This window comes from Gobio gobio (genome assembly GCF_949357685.1).
Source record: "Gobio gobio genome assembly, chromosome: 12".
NCBI lineage: Eukaryota > Metazoa > Chordata > Actinopteri > Cypriniformes > Gobionidae > Gobio > Gobio gobio.
In genome coordinates this window covers 19,149,682-19,171,050 of record NC_137105.1, presented here as the reverse complement: position 1 = coordinate 19,171,050, position 21,369 = coordinate 19,149,682, and the positions used below count along the sequence as shown (strand labels likewise).

Sequence of the window (21,369 nt, the reverse complement as noted above, 5' to 3'; positions counted from 1 at the left end):
ACACACACACACATACATTCTCACGCCCTTTGTTACATCACAGCTCTTAAACCATAACTTTCCATCCTACATTTCTCTTTGATTTCTGCTTTAGGAGCCATAGTCATTCAATGATATCATGAACTATTCATTACTATTGTGTTTTGGGTTTGTATTTGTGTGAGCTGCAGTGAGAATAGACATAGACATGCCTTCCCAGGTTCCTGAGTTATGACACTTTGCTGACAGTCGCTTTTCATCATGTGCTCAAGGTTGCACACCTGACGCTCACTCTTGCCCTTACGACTTTGTATGTGGCACCCACAGAGAGGCTTTTTTTTTGAGCTCTTGCATCAAAGTGTGACATTCTTCATCCTGTAGTTTGCATGTGGAGGTAGTTTTCCTCCAGGCTGAAAGAAAAATAACTTTCATTTCTGAAGTGCCCAGTTACTTTGCAGCTCCTCTCATACACTATGGCCAAAAGTACTGGGACACCCCTCCAAATCATTGAATTCAGGTGTTCCAGTCACTTACATGGCCAAAGGTCTATAAAATCAAGTACCTAGGCATGCAGACTGCTTCTACAAACAAGCTCAGTGAATTCAAGCATGGTACCGTGATAGGTTGCCACCTGTGCAATAAGTTCATTCGTGAAATTTCCTCACTAAATATTCCACGGTCAACTGTTAGTGGTATTATAACAAAGTGGAAGCAATTGGGTACAACAGCAATTCAGCCACGAAATGGTAGGCCACGTAAAATCACAGTGCGGGGTCAGCGCATCCTAAGGCACAGAAGTGCACAGAAGTCGCCAACTTTCTGCAGAGTCAATAGCTACAGACCTCCAAACTTCGTGTGGCCTTCAGATTAGCTCAAGAACAGTGCGTAGAGAGCTTCATGGAGTGGGTTTCCATGGTCGAGCAGCTGCAGCCAAGCTTTACTTCACCAAGTGCAATGCAAAGCGTCGGATGCAGTGGTGTAAAGTACGCCGCCACTGGACTCTAGAGCAGTGGAGACGTGTTCTCTGGAGTGACGAATCATGCTTCTTTGTCTGGCAATCTGATAGACGAGTCTAGGTTTCTAGTGTGGGGCTGTTTTTCAGGGTTTGGGATTGGCTCCTTAGTTCTAGTGAAAGGAACTCTAAATGCTTCATCATACCAAGACATGTTGGACAATTTCATGCTTCCAACTTTGTAGGAACAGTTTGGGGATGGCCCCTTCCTGTTCCAACATGACTGCACACTAGTGCACAAAGCAAGGTCCATAAAGACATGAATGAGCGAGTTTGGTGTGGAGGAACTTGACTGGCCTGCACGCTGTCCTGACCTCAACCCATTAGAACACCTTTGGGATGAATTAGAGCGAAGACTGGGACAGGCCTTCTCGTCCAACATCAGTGCCTGACCTCACAAATGCGCTTCTTGAAGAATGGTCAAAATTTTCCATTAACACACTCCTTAACCTTGTGGAAAGCCTTCCCAGACAAGTTGAAACTGTTATAGCTGCAAATGGTGGGCCAACTCCATATTAAACACTACATATTAAGAATGGGATGCCATTGAAGTTTATGTGCATGTAAAGGCAGGCGTCCCAAAACTTTTGGCAAAGTAGTGTATATTTTATATTTGGTATGTTCCCATTTTGTTTTAATGACAGCCTGATTATCCAGCAGAGTGATCCAAAGAGCATCTTGTACTTCAATAGAAGCAATAACAACTGGCTGTTTGTACAAATATATATAACAATATTTGATGAAAAAAATTGTGAAATATTGATGAACATAAATAATATTTTAGTTAATATATATTAAATAATTATCTACATATTTCTAAAACATTTCAACATGTTCTCATCCTTTTGGAGCCTGTTTGTGCACAGTTGTGTGTGCAAGTGTTCTGTGGTATGCGCATATGTGTGTGCGGCTGTTTCAGCACTGCTTGATGTTTTATCTAACCTTGCCAAAGGGATTCCTCTTGCATTTACTGTAATGTTGCATATAAAGGGCTTTTGTGTTGAGAGACTCACCAGCAGGAACTCACCACTGTCTGTTATGTAGAGATCAGTGTGTTTCTGTTTGTAAGTCAATCTGTCAGCATGATACTGAGAGAACATGTTCTTCTTACAAACCACTGTGGGCCACTAAAAACAATGCATAAAATAATCCAATAATAATGATATAATAATTCATTCAAAAATACAATTATAATATGTACTCATTTACTAAATAAATGTGTGTGTGATGGATTGGAGGTAAGGTAAGTCAAACCTTTGTTGGGGTATGCTTTGGCATTGCTGATATGTTCATCCATCACTCTAACATACTCACACATACTGTACACACGTCAATATCTGTTATACAAACTAAACACACCCGGTCTTATTTATGATTAATTTAATGCATCCTTAATGAATAAAAGTATTAATTTCTTTCCAAAAAAACAAAACCTACTGAAACTTTTGAATGATAGCATAGCTGCTCTACTACTGTTTCGGTGTCTTTAACACATACAAAACATAATTGCATAATTGCATATTTGTAAGTGACAATAAAGGGAAATAACTGAACTGAATAGGATTTTTAAAGACACCTAGCATTTGTAATATTACATAATATTTTTTTCTCTTAAGCAGACCACGTTAAAATACATTATTTTTTAAATAACATTTCAAGGATGGGAATCTGACCATTTTAATGTAGTGATGTGTGAAATTCAAATCAAAAGCATTCAAACTACTCACTTCAGTAAAAATCATTGACAGTCATGATGTCTTCTTAACCTTTTGTTTTGGATGCCTAATCCAGAACTCCATTTGGCAACATATTTGTGGAACATTCCTCACATAAACCACCAAATAGTTAATCACATTGTGTCTCCACATTTTTTGTGACAGGTGCCGTTACCATTGAGACTTGGATATAATTATGTTTTCTCTACCATGGGAATAGAATAGAAGATTTATTGCTTTGTGTGCTTTTTCGATGGAAAACAGAGAGAGAGAAGAGGACAGGGCGTTCTGGGTTCCGCTCCAGTGGCCCTCCAGAGCTCTAAAGGCCGCCCTACAGCTCTGTCACTACCGCAGTGATGTCATCACGGCAGCTGGTGCAACATGTTCTCTTTGTCTCCGGACTTCCTGCTGCGAGACAGCAAGCCCTCCTCTTCTCTCATCTCATTAACTTTCTTCCTTCCTTCTCCTCCTCTCTTTTTTTATCAATTATTGACCATGTGTCAATTATTGGCTTTTTTGGAAATAACAAATCTAATCTTGCATTTTGAGAAATGAGAAGGTCAAACGAGAGGCTTGCGAGTGTAGTCAGTGGGCTATGATGTCACTTGACCTCACTCTCACGGACTCTGGCCAGACCACAGCTGGTGGAGGTTCAAGCACATGTGTGTGAGAAAAAAGTAAGAGTGTAGCAGACGTGTCGGTTTCTGCAAGATCAAGGCCTTTATTGACGTGCACTTCTGCAATTCTCTCTCTCTGTCTTTCCTTTATCCCTGTAACATAAGGCAGTTAAATATTAATATTCTCTGGGGCAAATTTAATGAATAGTTGCTCAAAAATCGGAAACATTTTAAAAGCAAAGCTGAATTTTCAGCAGCAGTTACTCCACTCTTCACGTGTCACATGATCCTTCAGAAATCATTTTAATATGCTGATTTGGTGTTAAAGAAACATTTCTTATTATCAATGTTGAAAACAATTGTGTGGGTTAATATTAAACTCCTTTTTAAGGTGCACTGTGTACATTTTAGCTGCATCTAGCAGTGAGGTTGCGAATTGCAACCGCCCACCACGCACCCCTCCCTTTCTAAGCGCATAGGACAAAGATGTCGTCGTCTGAGACAGCAGAGAGTAGCTAGCGCTCTGTAGAGCAGTTTGTCCATTTAGGGCTACTGTACTTCTGCGTCGAGTGTACGCCGTAGCTACGTCGTAGGCGTGTGCTACTGTGTGTAGCATGTGCAGCCTACAGCGTAACCTGACATGCACCGCTCCAAAAATGTAACAACGCATCAATTCTACGTGGACCGCAAGTGCTGTGATTGGTCTGCCAGAACCCCTCCCTCAGGGGTTATCATGCTCCCTCTGCATGTGTAATTGACCTATCGGTAAGCCCCTCCCCTTGAACGCAGATGAACCAATAGCAGTTGAGTATCAGTTGCGCTGGGACCGGAACTCTGACATCTATAGGTGTCAGCGGCATAGAGAAACATTGGAAAATCCGAAGCTGTCATCGGTTTGATGGTGTTTATGCTACAAAAATGCTAAAATGTCGTGCCTGAGGTACTGTAACACTGATTCCAGGGATCCCGAGAGGATTTTCTGTTTGTCATTCTCTCGTTAAGTTACTATTAAAGTCCCTGCTGACATACAAACCGTAATAACTAACTGTTCTCACGTCATGTAACGCTGTAGGTCAAAAACACGAAGGTCTACATTTCAGTGCCTCTCCATATTAAACTGGTTGTATTTAAATTAATTTAATTTTAGATATGTTTAAGGACTCCTATTTTGATGGGTATTATAGTCTCCGGGTAGTGAAAGGGAGAGCTCGCACTCTGTTTATCGGAGTTGTTTTGCAGATACAAAGTTTACCAGTTATTAGCTGCACCCTCAAAAAGGCATAAGCTCTATGTATATGTTTGTTTACTGTTAGTTGTATGAGTGTTTTTGTGTAATTTGCTGTGTATGTTAATGGTAATGCAACGGAGAGAGATAGTTTGTGAATGAGACGTTAATGCGCACTTCTTATGCTTTGTTTGTTCAGCTCTTACGATGATTTTTTTGGAGTTAAAAAGGGCATAATAAACTTGATAAACCATCAGTAAAGTTTGGACATCATTCGGACGGGATATACGCTACATTCTGTGTCCAAAAACATCTTGGGATAAGATTTTCACACTGACAGCTGTCATTGTAAGATATAGCAACTCCGTTTGTTTGTCCGAGTTAGCAACAGTAACTAAGGGGGGCGGGGCTTACCGATAGGTCAATTGCATGTTGGTGCGGACAATGACGCAGAATTATTAATGAAAATCGATGCATAGCCCACGGCGTAGAGGCTACGGCGCAGGTCTGACGTAGAAATATAAATCAGCCTCAAACCTCCTCCTCCCCAGCACCACCTGTCTTGATCTGCTGTCTGAAGTCTTCGTACTTGCTCTGTAGCAGCGGCAAGTTTTCTGTTTGTGTTATCGTGGTCTAGCATAGCGAGTGTGTGTACTTGCCTGCAGCAACAGCACCGTAGCAGATCTAGTCTGCCAAATCCAAACCTATTTACATCAATATTTCTCATTAATAAAATATTGTTTCAAACTACTCAGAGAGTTGTCATGACTGAACAGCATTTATTTGAAAAATAACTTTTTCTTTAAATTATAAATGTCTTTACTGTCACGTTTGAGCAAACTTTTGAACAGTGTATATTATTCAGACATGCTGTGTGGTTGAGCACACTTTTGATATTTTAAAGAGCCAATTGAGGAGTCTGGTTTAAAACGTTGTGCCGTCCCAGCAAAATAAGCCAGATCGTGGTAGTCAGGAGTGTTAAACCAACGTAGATAGATAAACAATACTTTTAGCTGGTACAATTCATTTTTATTTGTGTGAAACTGTGTTTTGTCCTTGTTTGTGTATTAGCAGGTCTGTCTTTTGGGAATCCGGGAATATCTGGTCTGTGTTATCTGTTGTCTGAGGTGAAATTTGGCTTGAACGGAAGTTGTAGATTGTTGTTCATTGGGGTCATCAAGGTCAAACTTAAAACTGTCATTATGAATATGGCATTTCCACATAAATATACTCACTTAAAAATAAATAAATAAAACTGCCATTCAGGTGAAAGGTTGTTACATGCTTTTTCTGCCATTGCACAAACAAACTACTTGAGTCACTGTGACGGCGAGATATTGCAATCAGTTTGTGCTATTGAATCATTAGCTAATGTGGGTAATGTTAAGTTTTAGGTTTAGGACCTTGCTTTTAGGCTCAGTTAGTTTAGAGGGAATGTTATCAGTCAAATATAAGCAGTAAATACAGAATATTTTAGCATGAGACTGTAAGTGTGTTTAAGTCAGACAATAGGGGTTAAGCCAAATTAGAGACAATTGATGTCCTTGTCCATCACAATCTTTGTTTTTTCTTTGCTTTCTCTCTGTCTCCGTGGTAATGTGGTATTTACTTATGGATAATTAGGCCTTCATGCATCTGTTGCTGGCCATCATATATCAAGCGCAACACAGGCCCACTGAGAGAGACTAAAAGGCAGGAAGATGGGACATCAGGGAGACAGTGGAACAAAGAAAGGATCATAGAGGAAAAAAAACATGGAGACAGAAAGGGGGGGGGGGGGTTATGAAAGGGAGCAGGGCTCAACAATAATTTTTTTTTCTGGGTTCAGATTTGTTCTTGCCCTGCCTATTTTTTCATTAAAAAAAAAAACATTTATACCAGCCATCCAGATAAGGTTACCTTTGTGGCATATTTAAATCATCAGAATCTGCAACAATCGTGGTTCAGTGCATCACATAAAACCATAAAATGTTTAAGTCTGCATAAAAACACATGATGCAGCTAATGTACCAACAAGGCAAGTGATCATCCTTATTATTGAGCTTTGGGTAGGTACACATACAAGTTTAACTCTTCAATAGCCCCACTGTATTTGAGAGGCTTTTACAACTCTGTATGTAGCACAGTTTGTAAAAAAAAAACCCAGGCAGCGAAGGCGGGAGAGAGGAGCAGAATAAAGTTAAGCCCTTGTTTGGCTTCTTAAAACAACATATTATTACATTATGTTAATGGGAATCCAGTGATTTTCCTGAATTTGCTTTGAAAGGTCCTCTGTCAGCTGATGATCTTTAAAGGAATGTCCATGGTGGAATGTCAGAAAAGGACCAGAATTGATGCAGTGTGGATTTGTGCTGACATGCGCACACAGTTTATCTGCTGGTAATGTGATCAGTGTTTGTTTTCTACAAGGGCAAAACCCACCACAGCCGGAGCTACTGTATGTAAACACACACACGTGTACAATACTGTAGAAAAGTTCAAAGACCCTGTAAAATGTAATTTGCACTTTGTGTTTTTTAGTCCATGTAGCATTGAGACACTGTTTATCCTAGTGTACTCTATAAAATGGACAAAATTCACTTTAAACAAATTACACATTTTAAACCAAATATATAGATTCAACGAAATTTTCTTTTTAAGTGTGGGAAATACGGTGTATTCATGCCCATATTTTTTATATGTTTATATGACTATATTAAATTAAATTACAATATATTAAAGTATATGAACTCATATTTTTAAATATATATATACTGTAAATATATGCAACAAATAGCCACATTTTTATAGGTATATTTTATTATAATGGTTTTAGTTTGATTGTTTTATGTATTTAGTTACTTATATTTGCTCATTGTTTGCCCATTTTTAAAAGTATTTTCAATCTAAATACATCTATATAATCCAAAATGTATTTAAAAAATACCCAAAAATATGTCCCTTGTTCAAACAAAATACATTTTAAATTTAAAAGATATATTTACTTAAGCCTTTCTGTTTACAAAATATATTTAGAGTGTATTGAAATATATATATTTGGCCAGAAATAATATGTGTACAGTAGCTGTTTATGCTTTTGGCATCGAGATAACATGTTAACATTACAAAACTATACAACACAGGATGACTGAACAATACTAAGAATATTATACCGTACATTGACTAATATTTAGCCTTCTGCACGTCACATTCCAACTATTGTCCCATTGGCAGAACAAGAACAAGATATTAGAATTGATTAAGCAGCTGGAGCAAACACACCTCAAGTGTGCAGGAAGTGTGCAGGGTGAAAGGTTGAGAGGTGAAAATTAATAAAAAAGAAAGTGTCAAACATTCATTCTGCCTTGCCTTAAAATAACGATTTGGTCTCGCGCTCTCTCTCTCTCTCTCTCTTCACACACCACAGACCTCATGTTTTGTTTTTTTTCGTCTTGTACAAAACATGTTTTTCAGCAGGAAACTTTTTATAGACAGTGCATCCATTCATACTCTCACACCCATGTGTGTGTACATTTGTAAGCATTGCCTAATAAAAATTAGATGTTTTTTGATAACCCTTGTGCTTTGTTGTGTCCACTAATAAGGGTCATTATCTAGAAAAGTGTCAGATAAATAACGCTGGACAAGCCCCACTTTTCCAAACTAATCCAAGCTTTCACACTCTTTAAGGATTTTGCTTATAAACAGGAGATTAAGTTGTTTTCTTTCCCTCTTTCTATCTCAACCTTTCTTCGGTCGTCTTCTTTTGTCGACCTTTCACCTAGTTTTCTTTTTTAAGTTTTCTTGCTCTCAGTGGAATTGCTGCTGCATGTTTTTGGTCAGAAAGCTCGATTTAGTAGTTTGGCTTTAATTTGAACTTCCCATGAGCCTTTGGGGTGCTAGCTGCTGGGCAGTCAGGTGTTTGCTGTCATAGGTGTCCTTCGAATGGATAGTGGCACTTGCTCAAAGCGTTATGCTGTTGCAGTGGTATTCAAATGGCATACCGGTTCCATCCGGACCGTGGGACATAATTGCGTTTTACCATTTTACCTTTTCTACAGTTTAAAGTGAGCAGCGTATCAAAACAACAGAGCGGTCCACACCACAAGTGCTCATGGTCGTTTATGGTAATGATCTTTCGGCGCTACATCATCTAATATTTATATCTTGAGCCAAACACGCTTCATTTAAGCCCTTTCCATACCATGTGAGTTGCTTCTTTCTCCTGCTAAAGACGTAAAGCGCCACATTAAGAGCTACAGATGACAAGGTTACTTTAACAACAGTAGCAGAAACACAGTGAGCAGAAAAATAGACAGGCCTACTTTTGCCAGAAAACTGCAGAAAAACAGAATGCAGCAAATACAGTTATTTTTACAGATGACTCGACTGTTTGACTAAACTAGGTTTGTGACAAGTTAACGTTTTATTTTTTTCTCTCCATACATATAGCATTATTAAGCAGCATATTAAGAGCATTTCATAATAAAAAATGTTGGACTTATTTTTTTTTTTTTTTTTTTATAGAAATGACTAACTTTGTTTTGTGCTCATGATGAGAGTTTTTTTTTTTTGCTAGATTATGTACGTTGTTTGTTTTTGGTAGTTTATTACTTTGAAAATATAAAAATGGTCCATACTATTCTTAAGAAGTAAACCCTGCACCCCCAGTGTGTTTTCTCAGTCCCAAGGCTTTCTATGTGCCATACATGTAAAAAATTATTATAATAATAATAGCCTGATAAAACATCTGATCTAACCTTTTTATATTTATATTTTAGTAAATATTGGTAAAAATTCTTAGACTTCACTGCTTTGTCTCTAGGGGGCCCAGAAATAATTCTAATTTGAGTGTACTACGGCTGCCCCGATTGAACTTTTCCAAAAAAAAGTGTTGTCCGGACCTCTGCTGGGAAGGAAATATAGAGACATGGGACCACTAGGAGTTCTCCTAAATAGCAGTAAAAGTTCTTAGCTAAGAGTTTTCTCTTAAATCCTATTCGCAAAGCTGCTGAGACCAACTATTAAGAATAGAGAGAAGTCTTAAGCTATGAGTAAGGGCGGGGTCGTTGCAATGGATGATGTCATCATGCTTACTAACTATGGCCATAGTAATTGACTAATAGGGGAAGAGTCTCTGTCAGTGATTTAATTCTAAAAATAATGTAGAATGAGGTTTCATTTTGCCATATTCAAATAAAGATTTTAAAAAGTAGTCTAAGTGTCACTAATTAAACAAGTATATATTCAGCTAATTGTCAGCCTCTTACATGTCTGAGAGATAGCAGAATTGAAGCGACAAATTATATTTTATAAAACAAAGTTCGGGAGGAGCACTATCTAATCAGCTCGAGTATATACAGTATACACAGCCAGCTCACCTACCTCGACAGCTTTCTGCATCCCTCTGCCACCCCGACTCCTCACTCTCGGCCCAGCTGGAGATTCGGGGGAGAACTCTGGGTTTGGGCTAAATTCAGAGCTCGGAGCCCTCGAACCCCTCGGACAGCACCCCAAATAGGCTTATTTTACTCTTTTACTCTATCTGATCATTTGTGAACTCGTGAAACAACTGCCACAAGTAATCAGAAATTTTTTTTATTTATTTTTTTCATTTACTTATTTAATAAATAAATATTATTTGTGCCATTTTTGCCTTTTTCTTATGATAGGACAGTGAGTAGACAGGAAGCGAAATGGAAGTTAGAAAGGGGAGAAATGTCCGCAACAGTCATCAGGATTGTTTGTGATTTGGTGTTAGTGACTTCGGAGTCCTCTTGACTATGACTATGACTAGTGATTTAGGAGCTAAAATGTTTTGTGAAATCCTCTTAGAGCAAAAAATTAGGAGTCCTAAAATTAGGACTGACACGGCCATTATTTTTAAGAGTTTCTCCTAAATCGGCAAGTTAGGAGCTACTTTTAGCTTTAAGATGTTTTGTGAATACGGCCCCAGACCTTTTGGAACTTTCATTGAATACCCTTGTGCAAGTGGATCAATAAATAAATACGCATGTGTATTTGTTTGTGTATGAGTGTGTGTGTGTGTGTGTGTGTGTGTGTGTGTGTGTGTGTGTGTGTGTGTGTGTGTGTGTGTGTGTGTGTGTGTGTGTGTGTGTGTGTGTGTGTGTGTGTGTGTGTGTGTGTGTGTGTGTGTGTGTGTGTGTGTGTGTGTGTGTTTGTTCATTGACCATGGTCATTGCTCATTGTGAAAAGAGGTTGTGGCCCTTGTAAAGGGGGGTTTGCATTGTCTGATTATTTCCTTTGAGAATCCCATAGGACAGTTTTGTCTCCCCCCTAGACAGTACGGGACCGAGGACAGTCTGGTTGCTTGAGCTCAACACAAAGATTATGAAAAGAGCAATGAATGTTTCACCCTATCATTTCTATTCTTCAAGCTGTGGAGGAGACGTTTGAGGAGATAACAAAATATTCGGAAATCCAAACACAGCCCTTCATGATGGGCATATTTATTGACCTGCTTGTTTTATTGCGCTTATCTGCAAATCTTATCTGTTGTTTTTAGAGGTTCAAGCAGCGAAGCTATTGTGCGACCCCTATAGTCCTGATTTTCTTTTTCTTTTTCTTGTTTTGTTTTTTTTGCGATACATTTTTAAACTGCCAGCAACCATAAATTGCAGATACATACAAATTAGCTCTAATAATACGCATATTTACACTACCATTCAAAAGTGTGCCGTGGAAAATTGTTACAATATTAGTTTATATATCTGTTCTCTTTGACAACTATGGTCCTTTTTTCAATCTGCTTGGACCATTTTTTCTTTTCTTTTTCATCTTTATCATTTTCCACACTAAAATTCTATATAATAACTATATAATGGGTGTGTATTTTACACTGCTGCTTCTTGTTTTCTTCCATGGCAGCTTGATTTGCTTTCTCACAGATTCTGTATCTTCTGTAGAGGCGCTGTGTTTGTATATAGTTTAATTTGGCCGTTGCTCGACAGGTCTAGTCTTTCCTGCTGCTGACCATATGGCTCCCCTAAATGGGCTCCCTAACAGACGGCCATGTATATGAAGCCAGTGAATTCATAAAGGAGAGTTGGGCATCATTTGTTCTCATTAAATTCATTGCGAAAGCATGTCCAAAACCAAGTTAAACACTTCTCTAGCATTCAGAGTTTTTGGCTCACGTGTACATTTCACCCTTTGTCCGGTTTAGTATAACCAACATACCAGTGCACAGCAGTTACATGTAATTTGAATAGTTTATAGTAATTTCCACATGTTGTTCAGTTTATGAGTCTGTCAATGATTTATCATGCTCATTTATCCCCCCCCAATCTGCCTTAGTTTTGCAACATGTTATTCAGTCAGCGAGCTGCTAGTCTGTAGAACCTGTTTCTCCTCTTCTCTCGGATGGAAGGATAAAAAAGAATGAGCTGGGCGGGGGGCTGGCTTAGGGGGAATTTTTGGCACACTTCCTCATTTTGTCTTCATAAATAACAGTTTTCCTTACCTTCTTCTCTCTTTTGCAAGTTATACTAGTGGAACAACAGTGATTCTGCTATACTAAAAAAGAGAAGAACTTAAGAAGTGGTTTCGAAACCTTTGACTAGAATATGTGAGTTTGAGTGTGTCTGGGAATAAAATAATCTTACAGAATCATTCTGTAGTCAAGATGAAGTCAGTTTCTAGAAGTCAGTGTTTGTTATGGAAGGGTGAGAATGTTTTATTAGTATGATCTAGAATTGTTTTTATTATTTATGTATAATAATTCATTTATTTATTAACTGATAAATGGAAGAAAATAGATATTAAAATACCCTTTTGTATGAATAAATAAAAAATCAAAGCAACAATTTGAAATGCTAAAAATAAAACTGGACACAAAAGGCTATAATGTGCAGAATGAAAAATTGGTATTCACTTTGAGATTTTCTAAAGACTCCTTGCAGCTCCATTATTAATTAACTGCTCAGCGAAAAATATTGCACAAGTGATCCTGTTTGGGTGTGTCTCTAGAACATACAGAATGTATAGGATCATTAAAAAAAACATGCATAATAAGCAAAGACTGTGAACCTGCTCACCTTGAATTGTTTACATATAAGCGACTGACTTGCAGTATAACTGCTAGTATGTATGTTTGTTCACACGTACAGTTTCTATGCAAATGTGCTCAAACTGTACGGTGTGTTCTGAGGATCTCACAGTGTTCTTGTGTCATTTGCACTGTAATCGTGCCGTGACATTCTGAATCATGGGGAAGAGAGAGGGGCTGTTTATTTGTGTGTTATCATGTAAAGCTTTCCACCTGAGTGCATTAAACAAATCCGAATTACATTACTTTTCGAGGAAAGAGAGAAAGGGCCGTGTGCAGAGGTTTTAGTGCTTGTAAATGATTTCCGTCTTTCAAGGATGGAAATTTCTACTACTGGGCAGGGGAAATCTAGGAGTATTCAGTCTCTGCTTGCCCGTACAGGCCTTTCATAAAAAATGAAATATTAAGAGGTTTCATTCTGACTGTGGCATGGCCCGAGGCCCAGGCCTGGGCGGTTTTGTTTGGCCATCCAGTTGTGCTCGGGCCTCATCTTATATTGATGAAGAAAGAGGACACGGTGAGTAAAATTTGTTAACAGGAGCTTATGATGCTGCGATGTTATTGGGCTGCAAATGCATTTCCTCTTCACCACTGCACAGTTCTTTAGAATTTCAGATGATCTATATCAGTCACAAACAATGGCCCTATTCCAAAACAGGACCTACAGGCAGCTGCCCTCTGAGGCAGTATTCTAACTGAAATGGAACGTCATAAATGACTTATTTGAAACATTCTACATGGACAGATACTTTCACCCAAAAATAAAAACTTTTACACACCCTCATGCTGTTCTAAACCTGTATGACTGTTTCGGTGACCATTGACTGCCATTGTATGGACCAAATAAACACTAAATTTTTTCCAAAATATCTTCCACAGAAGGAAGTAATACAATTTTGGAATATTTGTTTGATTTAATTAGTGGTGACGGAAGAGGAATGATGCAATACTCTAATATGCATAAACATACATAGCATAGCACACACATATTTGGGGTGAAGTAGTCCTTTTTGTTGATTGTCATTAATAAAAACAAACTTCTTTAGTATTTCAGTATTGATGCTTTTCATATATTGTCGAAATAAAAGACAATTAAGCTTATTTATACAACCATTAAGATATTCTGAATGTAAAATAGTTTTCATGACATGTTCTTGGGATTCATGCAGGTAACATTCTTGTATATTTTTTCATTAAAATCGTAAACTCATATAGGAGCAGTTGAATTTATATTTATTAGATTATATTAGAATATGTCTCGAGTTCATCCTATCATTTTCTTTATCTTCTGCCCTGCCCTAGTGCCCAGTGAATCGAGTGGCTGTGAACGTCTTGTTTAGAGTCTCTCTCCCCAGGTATGATGTTGTATGATACAGATTCTGAATTGAAAACAAGTTCACTGACATCATTATTGTTTTGTTCCAAGACTGGTTATGTAAGGCGTGATAGGTTGACTGAACAGACAGGCATTCAAAAGATCATGTTACCTTTCCACAGCTAGGAACTGTGGTTATAAAAAGGATGATAAAAACGATAAGTCTCTGACTTTGTTAGATATTTATTTTTGTTTTGAGGAACCGTGTTCTGCGGTCTGCATGAGGAAGTGTTGTTTGTTGAGCCTGTCACACCACTGCGCGACATAAGCAAGCAGTCTGTACAGAATGTCCAAGGTATGGTAATAACTTGGCATATAGTGGACCGATTTTAATAAACAATCATATTTATATGACAGTTCAGTCAAGAGCTCATGCAGGGTAACATTCAGTGATGGCAAACCACACATCTTTATCAGTCATGACCACTAAACCTTATGTATTGATCGTCACTGTTATAAAGCAAAGTCTGCTTGGGTTTCACATCAAATGATAAGAGACAGTCATTAATTCTGTGGCACTGTGGTTCGTGTTTTGCTAAAGATAGCTGAAGAGGAGGTTCTTGCCTTTATTTATGTTAGATATACGTATTCAATTTTGTGTGTGAGCGCTGTGCCCCGTGTATTTTAACAGCTGTGAGCACTCCCTGTTAACATAACATCCACGGGAACTTTTGCTTCCTCACGCGCAAAGCGAGCAGCAGATCTGCAGCTATACAGCAAGCGGGAGGGAGCAGGACATAGAAAGAGAACAAAAAAAGAGATTTTTTTTCAAATGTTTTTAATGTATAACAATGGTCTCAAAATGGTTTTGGTTCAAATAAAAAAATATCTAAATGTCATTGTTTTAAACATTATTATTATTTGACCTTGTTACAAGCTAAAAATCATTACAATAGTGACTAACAGAAGTACAGTAAGTTCTGAGAAAAAGATGTATCTAATGCAGTTTCTTTCAGACATTTAAATGTGTGACTCCAGACACGTTTTAGGGACACTGCATTTATTTGTGTTGCTTGTGAGAGAGTGTAGCGTTCAAATTTTTTTGTTTTGGCTGCATTTATTTGATCAAAAATACAGTAAAAACAGTAATGTTGTGAAATATTATTACAATTTCAAGTAACTGTTTGAACATATTTTATGTCTTCAGTCACATGATCCTCCAGAAATCCTAATATGCTGATTTGGTGCTCAAGAAACATTTCTTATTATTATCAATGTCGAAAACAGTGGTGCTGCTTAATATATTTTTTTTGTGGAAACAATGATACATTTTTGGCTGATTTGATGAATAGAAATTGCAAAAGAACAGCATTTATTTGAAATAGAAATCTTTTGTAACATTTCCAATGTCTTTACTGTCACTTCTGATGAATTTAATCCATCCAGTGAATAAAAAAGTATACAATTTCTTAATGACCCAAACTTTTAAATGGTAGTGTACATATATGACTCATTCTTGCATTCAAAAACAGCTAGACGAAGTTGCATGCAACAGGTTGGTACTAATCTTAAGTTGTTCATGGTGTGAGAGCACACTAGAGAGGCACATTATAATGGCCAAAGATGTCATCTGATTGCTTTCCAATATGGATGATAGATAGAAAATAACACAGGAATGCAGGAGCGCGTCCTTTGTGTACACCCCTCTTAAAAGTTGCTGCTGTCGTGACAACCAGTGCATGTTGTTTTCTTTGCATCATCATTTACGTTTTTTAATAATATTTCGTTATTACTATATATTGCCATAGGGAAGGTAAAAATCTGAACTGTTGGCCTGGCCGGTAGAAACAATCCTTATTGTTGAATCCTGAGTGTATGCTTATGCGTGCTAACATGCTCTGTAGTTTGTGCTTTGGGAGTGCCATTTCCTCTGACTGTCTGGATGTGTATGTGTGTACATTTGTGTCGGTGTTCTTAGTGGACCGCACCTCTTTCAGGAAGACAGATGCAAGACTGAGTTGCTCCAATCAGCCCAGTTCTCAGAATTCCCGAGTAGACTGAGAGAGAGGAACAAGGGAAGTCGAGTAGGAGAAATGACCAGTGACATAGAGGATATAAGGATGAAAGAGTGAGAGGAAAGGTGGATCTGATAATGGAGGAAAACGCTGTTGAATGGTTATATGTTCAGTGTCATGAAAAGAGCTATTGAGCCTGAGCAGCTTCTCACAGTCATTGAACTCTCACTGTATTGCAAGTTCATTGACCTCCACCAGGCAAAAGACGCTCACTCAGAAGACATAAACAAGGTTCAAAATTAATGCTGAAATGGCAATGTTATAAAATGGAACAGCAATAAAATTCTGTATGGCCTGGTTTCACAGGATTAGTTTAGCTTTTAGAAACGTCCCTTAAACATTACTGGTGTGCATCTTGAGACAAAACAATGCCACTGATATATTTTAAGATATGCCAGTGCAAGTTGCTTTAAGTTAAAACAGCTCAAACATGCATTTTAGTCTGGGACTAGCCTTGTCTGAGAAACCGGGGGTAAATGATTTAACTGTACGAATGATAGTTTGACACATGTTGATTCAAATCAAAGTCTACTATAATAAAAATAAAGATTATGTCCCAGCTTCTGTTCTGCATCTTCTTAAGATCTTTACCTTACTGGAAAATGATGTGGAATATTTCTTGAATTAACCAAAGTAAAGAGGCTATATTAGGAGTCACGGTGTGTCATCTTAAAGGGTTAGTTCACCCAAAAATGAAAATAATGTAATTTATTACTCACCCTCATTCCGTTCCACACCCGTAAGACCTCCGTTCATCTTCAGAACACAAATTAAGATATTTTTGTTGAAATCCAATGGCTCAGTGAGGCCATAGCTTCGGAGCGTTATGAATCAGCGTGTCGAATCATGATTCGCATAACGTGCCATACCGCCAAACTGCTGAAATCACGTGACTTTGGCGCTCCGAACCGCCGATTCGATATGAAGCAGTGTTTTTAAATCGGCCATCACTATATAAGTCGTTATTTAGGTTTTTTTGGCGCACCAAAAATATTCTTGTCGCTTTATAATATTAATATTGAACCACTGTACTCACATTAACTGATTTAAATATGTTTTTAGTACATTAATGGATCTTGAGAGAGGAAATGTCATTGCTGGCTATGCAGGCCTCACTGAGCCATCGGATTTCAACAAAAATATCTTAATTGTGTTGCGAAGATGAACGGAGGTCTTACGGGTGTGGAACGGCATGAAGGTGAGTAATTAATTACATTATTTTCATTTTTGGGTGAACTAACCCTTTAATGGTTTTATGCCAGGTGCTGTTTGATTATGATGTTTTTGATGTTGACACAGTTACCTGCACCATTACGTAAATAATCTGATACACTGTATATATGCGGCATATATAATACATTGAAATACAAATGACATTATCATTTAAATACATATATTTATAATATTTTATTCACTCGCCATGGTTTATTTTGAACCCTGCAAGCAAATATTCGACTAGTCTGTAATAGTTTGTCTGACGAATTAGAATGGCAGTGAATTTTGAAAGGGATAGTTTACCCAAACAATATTACACACCCTCATGTCGTTCCAAACCCGTAAGACATTCGTTCATCTTCAGAACACAAATGAATATCTTTTTAATGAAATTTGAGAGCTGATTTTTTTTCTTCTTGCAAACAAAGCACTCGCGTTGCTTCATAAAATTGAGGTTAAACCACTTGGGTCACATATTACTTTAATGATGTCTTTACTATCTTTCTGGGGCTTGAAAGTGGTAGAGTAGTTGCGCAGGCTGTCAATGGAGGGACAGGAAGCTCTCAAATTTCATTAAAAAGATCTTTTCTGTTTTAAAGATGAACAAAAGTCTTACGGGTTTGAAACAACATGAAGGTGAGTAATTAATGAGTTTAAGGCTATTTCTTAAGACATTTTCTTAATAAACATATTGATCTACCTTTTTGCAGTTCTTATGGGTCACACATACAGTAGGATACTTGCATTGATCTCTGGAACAATGGGGACATGCCCGGGCAGGTCACGACTGCTTCATTTGCACATGCATTTACAGTGAAAAGATAATCATTACACAAAGTGAGAAAAAGAAAGACCCCAGAATAATGCAGAATTGGTGTTTATTTGCGTTCCTCTTTCTTGCTGTAATATTAACTCTAAAAGTGACAGAATTAGACTTTAATCAATGTCAGAGTGAATGAGACAAATTGCAAAAACAATAAATGCTCAGTGTGGGTCACGGAAAGCACATTTTTTTATTAATTTTTTTTACATTGTGGTTATTGTCACACCATATGGTCTAAAGTTCAAGGCTGCAAAGACTTTAGTCGACTTGCAACACTTTTTCTGCATACAAAACAGCAGATACATTCGGCCATAAAAACATATCACTCCTAGACATTGAGTAGACTGAGAAACAACTTCATTTTGAAGTTAGACTTCTTTTTTTCTTTCAGAGGCACTACGGTGGGGGAGTGAGGTTGAAAAAAACAGATTGGACCCTGAAACTGTTGTTCTGCTTTCTGATTGGCTGACTCCTGTTGCTAGGCTGGTCTTTTGTGTTTTTTTTTTCAGTCTTTCTTCCCCCTGTTCTCTGATAGGTCAGGATAGAACTGGTTCAGACTAGGGCTGTGTCAGGCAACTTTTCTGCCACTTGTTGAACATCCGAAGGCTTGTGGTTTTAGCGTGGCTGCTCGTTCAGCGCAAGAAAAACAACAGCGCAGAGACACACATTCACACAGAGAAGCACTTCTACAAACACACCGTTACTCAGAAAGCGTTCACACATAATGAAAAAATGTTCACCAGCATAAGGTCACGAACAGAGACAGAGTTATTGGAAGATGTTGGCTGTTTTTCCTCACAGCTCCAAGAAATCGCCTGTTTAATCTAACTCACACATATAGTCTTACATGAACATGGCTTAAACCTGGACTTTAACACTTGAGGAAATACTAAAGAGATTTCCCCAGCTGGAATTGCAGTCTCTATTTTAGACTTAGATTAAATTAAGTTTTGAAGTTTTATCTGTTCAATAAAGAATATGAAAATATTTTTTAATAAAATAATCCTTAAAAGTTCAAAAGCTTGCAGCTGTTAAATGATTGACGTGTTACTGGTGCCCAAAAAACAAAAACAAAATGCAAAAAAATGCATCACATCTACTTCTAAGTAGATGTGATGCATATGTCCATACATGTTCCTCTTAATACAACAGAAAAATGACTTTAAAAAAAACCTCTAAAAGTAGGATTTAAGTGTCTGTCAGCTATTTCGAAAGCTTTTTTTAGTAATTGTTTGTATTTTGCATATGACTGCGTACTATAGTAACCCCTTTTTTGCATTCTATTTCCACAGTGACATTAGTGCACTGGTCTAACTAAGCATTCGAGCCCAGTGTTATGATAGTGGGTACAGTAAAGCCTGAAGTTTGTTCTCCTATAAGAGTTATGGCTCTTTTTAATAAAGAGAGGAAAGGGTGCCCTGGGGGAGGTGGGCGCAAGGCAAACGCTGACCATTCTCTTCTGTAGGTTTGCTGAGCCATAGGGCTCAGTGGGCCTGGTTGACCACCCCCTATCACCAGAGAGAGTGCTGACTCCTGCTCTGGTCTGTTTACACCCCCCTCAGCCCCCCGATGTAGGACGGTCCCTTCAGACACAATGAACATGCTGAATAGCTACTATTCATCTCATGAGCGATGCCTAATAATTATTAGAAAACTAATATTTAATTCATGTTCGTTGGACTTTATTACTCCACAGTACTCCATCATGCATTTCAGAGGGAAAAATAAGACATTATGTATGCGGGTTGTGAATATGTTGGTAAGATTGCAATTGAAACTCAACATTGTGAACAAAATTCTGAAGTGCACTGCATTGCATCATCTTGACCAACTACCCTCCCCTCGCCCCCCTAAAATGATCAATCTCTAAGCCAAAAGCGTCACTTTATCTATTAGGTGCCTTGACTTGTCCCCTGTGGGGGATTTTAAGCTGAGGGCAGGAATTGATCTTGGCTTGTTTTTCACTGTAGTCCATGCCGTCATCCTCATTCAGGTTGCAGGGCTTGTTTACTGCAGTTCTCATTTGCTCAAGGAAAAACATCCCCTCCCACTTGCTAGGGCTACTTGGGCAATTGGAAGTGCAGGAGGTAACAATGTCATATATAGACTACTAGACAAATCATGATTATGTAAATAGGGTTATTGGAAGACAAAGTTAAAAGTCTGTTAAGTATTAACCAATGTTAGAAAGCTTTTCCAGGCATGCATTTGAAAGCCCCCACAAAAAAGCTTCCGATCAAAAGCGCATTGAGATCTATGTATGTTGGATAGCAACCATTCATAGACAGTTTGCATATTAATCAATAAAATAGATAAACAAACAAATAGAAGCTTTAAATGTTCACCCAAAAAATAAAATTTGTCATAATTTACTTGTACACATGTAGCTTACTGTAGTACCTGTACTCTTCTGTGAAACACTAAGGAAACAGGCAGAATCTGAGGAACTATTCACGGTCTTTCCATTTTCCCCACACAAAGAAAATGGCTGTCGTTCTACCTAAAACGTAAAATTTTCACAATATAATCAGTCAAATCGTTATGAGGATGTATGAATGATGCCAGAATTTTCTTTTTTGCGTGAACTACCCGTTTTAAGTCCACTCTCGGAGCAAGTCGCTCCTTTAGCCCCGCCCACTTGCCACTGATTGGACAACGTAGGTTGTTTTCGCAACGCGATTGGCTCTTGGGCGCGTCAGTTATGTTTACAGCCTGTTATTTACCACAAGAGGGCTAGTAAAGAGTTGGTATTCTGCTCGGGAGCTTCAACAGCTGATATGAACGGGTAGTGTAACCCAATGCCTCAAGGAACAACGGGAGTTAAAGCAAATACAAGATAGTCGCTCTATTTTTTGAAAAATTAGAAGCAGAAAAGAGCAATATGAGGCACGCATCGGCATCTAATGAAACTATTGAAAACTCCTCTCTCACCATGACAGACTTGTGTAAAATTTGCACAAACTGCGAGCGGCTTAGTAAAAAGGTAAGAAAGCGGATAAGAGCTTGACGCCGAGTTTAACTAATGACAGATGTATTTTTCGTTAGCCTGTTTCGTTAGTGTACTTTTTTTCATTGATTTTAAATAATATCCGTTCATTTAGCTCGTCTGCTGCAGTGCAGTCAGTTCTTTGTACTCGCACCATAAACACTGCTAGCTTGTTTGTTTCTCAGCCTGTTGTCATCAGATCAATAGACATTCGTCTTTAAACAATAACTGACAGTATGAAGTTAGTGTGACATTGTCTAAAAGATCTTGTTGGGTTTTTTTTTTTTTTTTTTTTTCAATCATCGCTCAGAAATAATATATGCAAGATTGCCATTGTGTAGAACTGCTGTATGCTTCGGC

The 21,369-nt window shown here is 38.0% G+C and overlaps 1 protein-coding gene across 3 annotated transcripts in view; it reads left to right on the top strand.

Annotated features, from left to right (window-relative positions):
- The window catches only part of sesn1 (sestrin 1), a 50,462-nt gene that overhangs the window by 23,159 nt on the left and 5,934 nt on the right, over positions 1-21,369 (top strand). Inside the window, exon 1 of one of the 3 annotated variants that reach the window (XM_079831233.1) lies at positions 20,758-21,006. The exons of the other annotated variants lie outside the window; for them this stretch is intronic. Within the exon in view, the coding sequence (XP_079687359.1) occupies positions 20,905-21,006 (102 nt within the window). The 5' untranslated portion in view covers positions 20,758-20,904. Of the gene's footprint in view, positions 1-20,757; positions 21,007-21,369 lie in introns of those variants that run through there. 3 annotated transcript variants of the gene reach the window in all.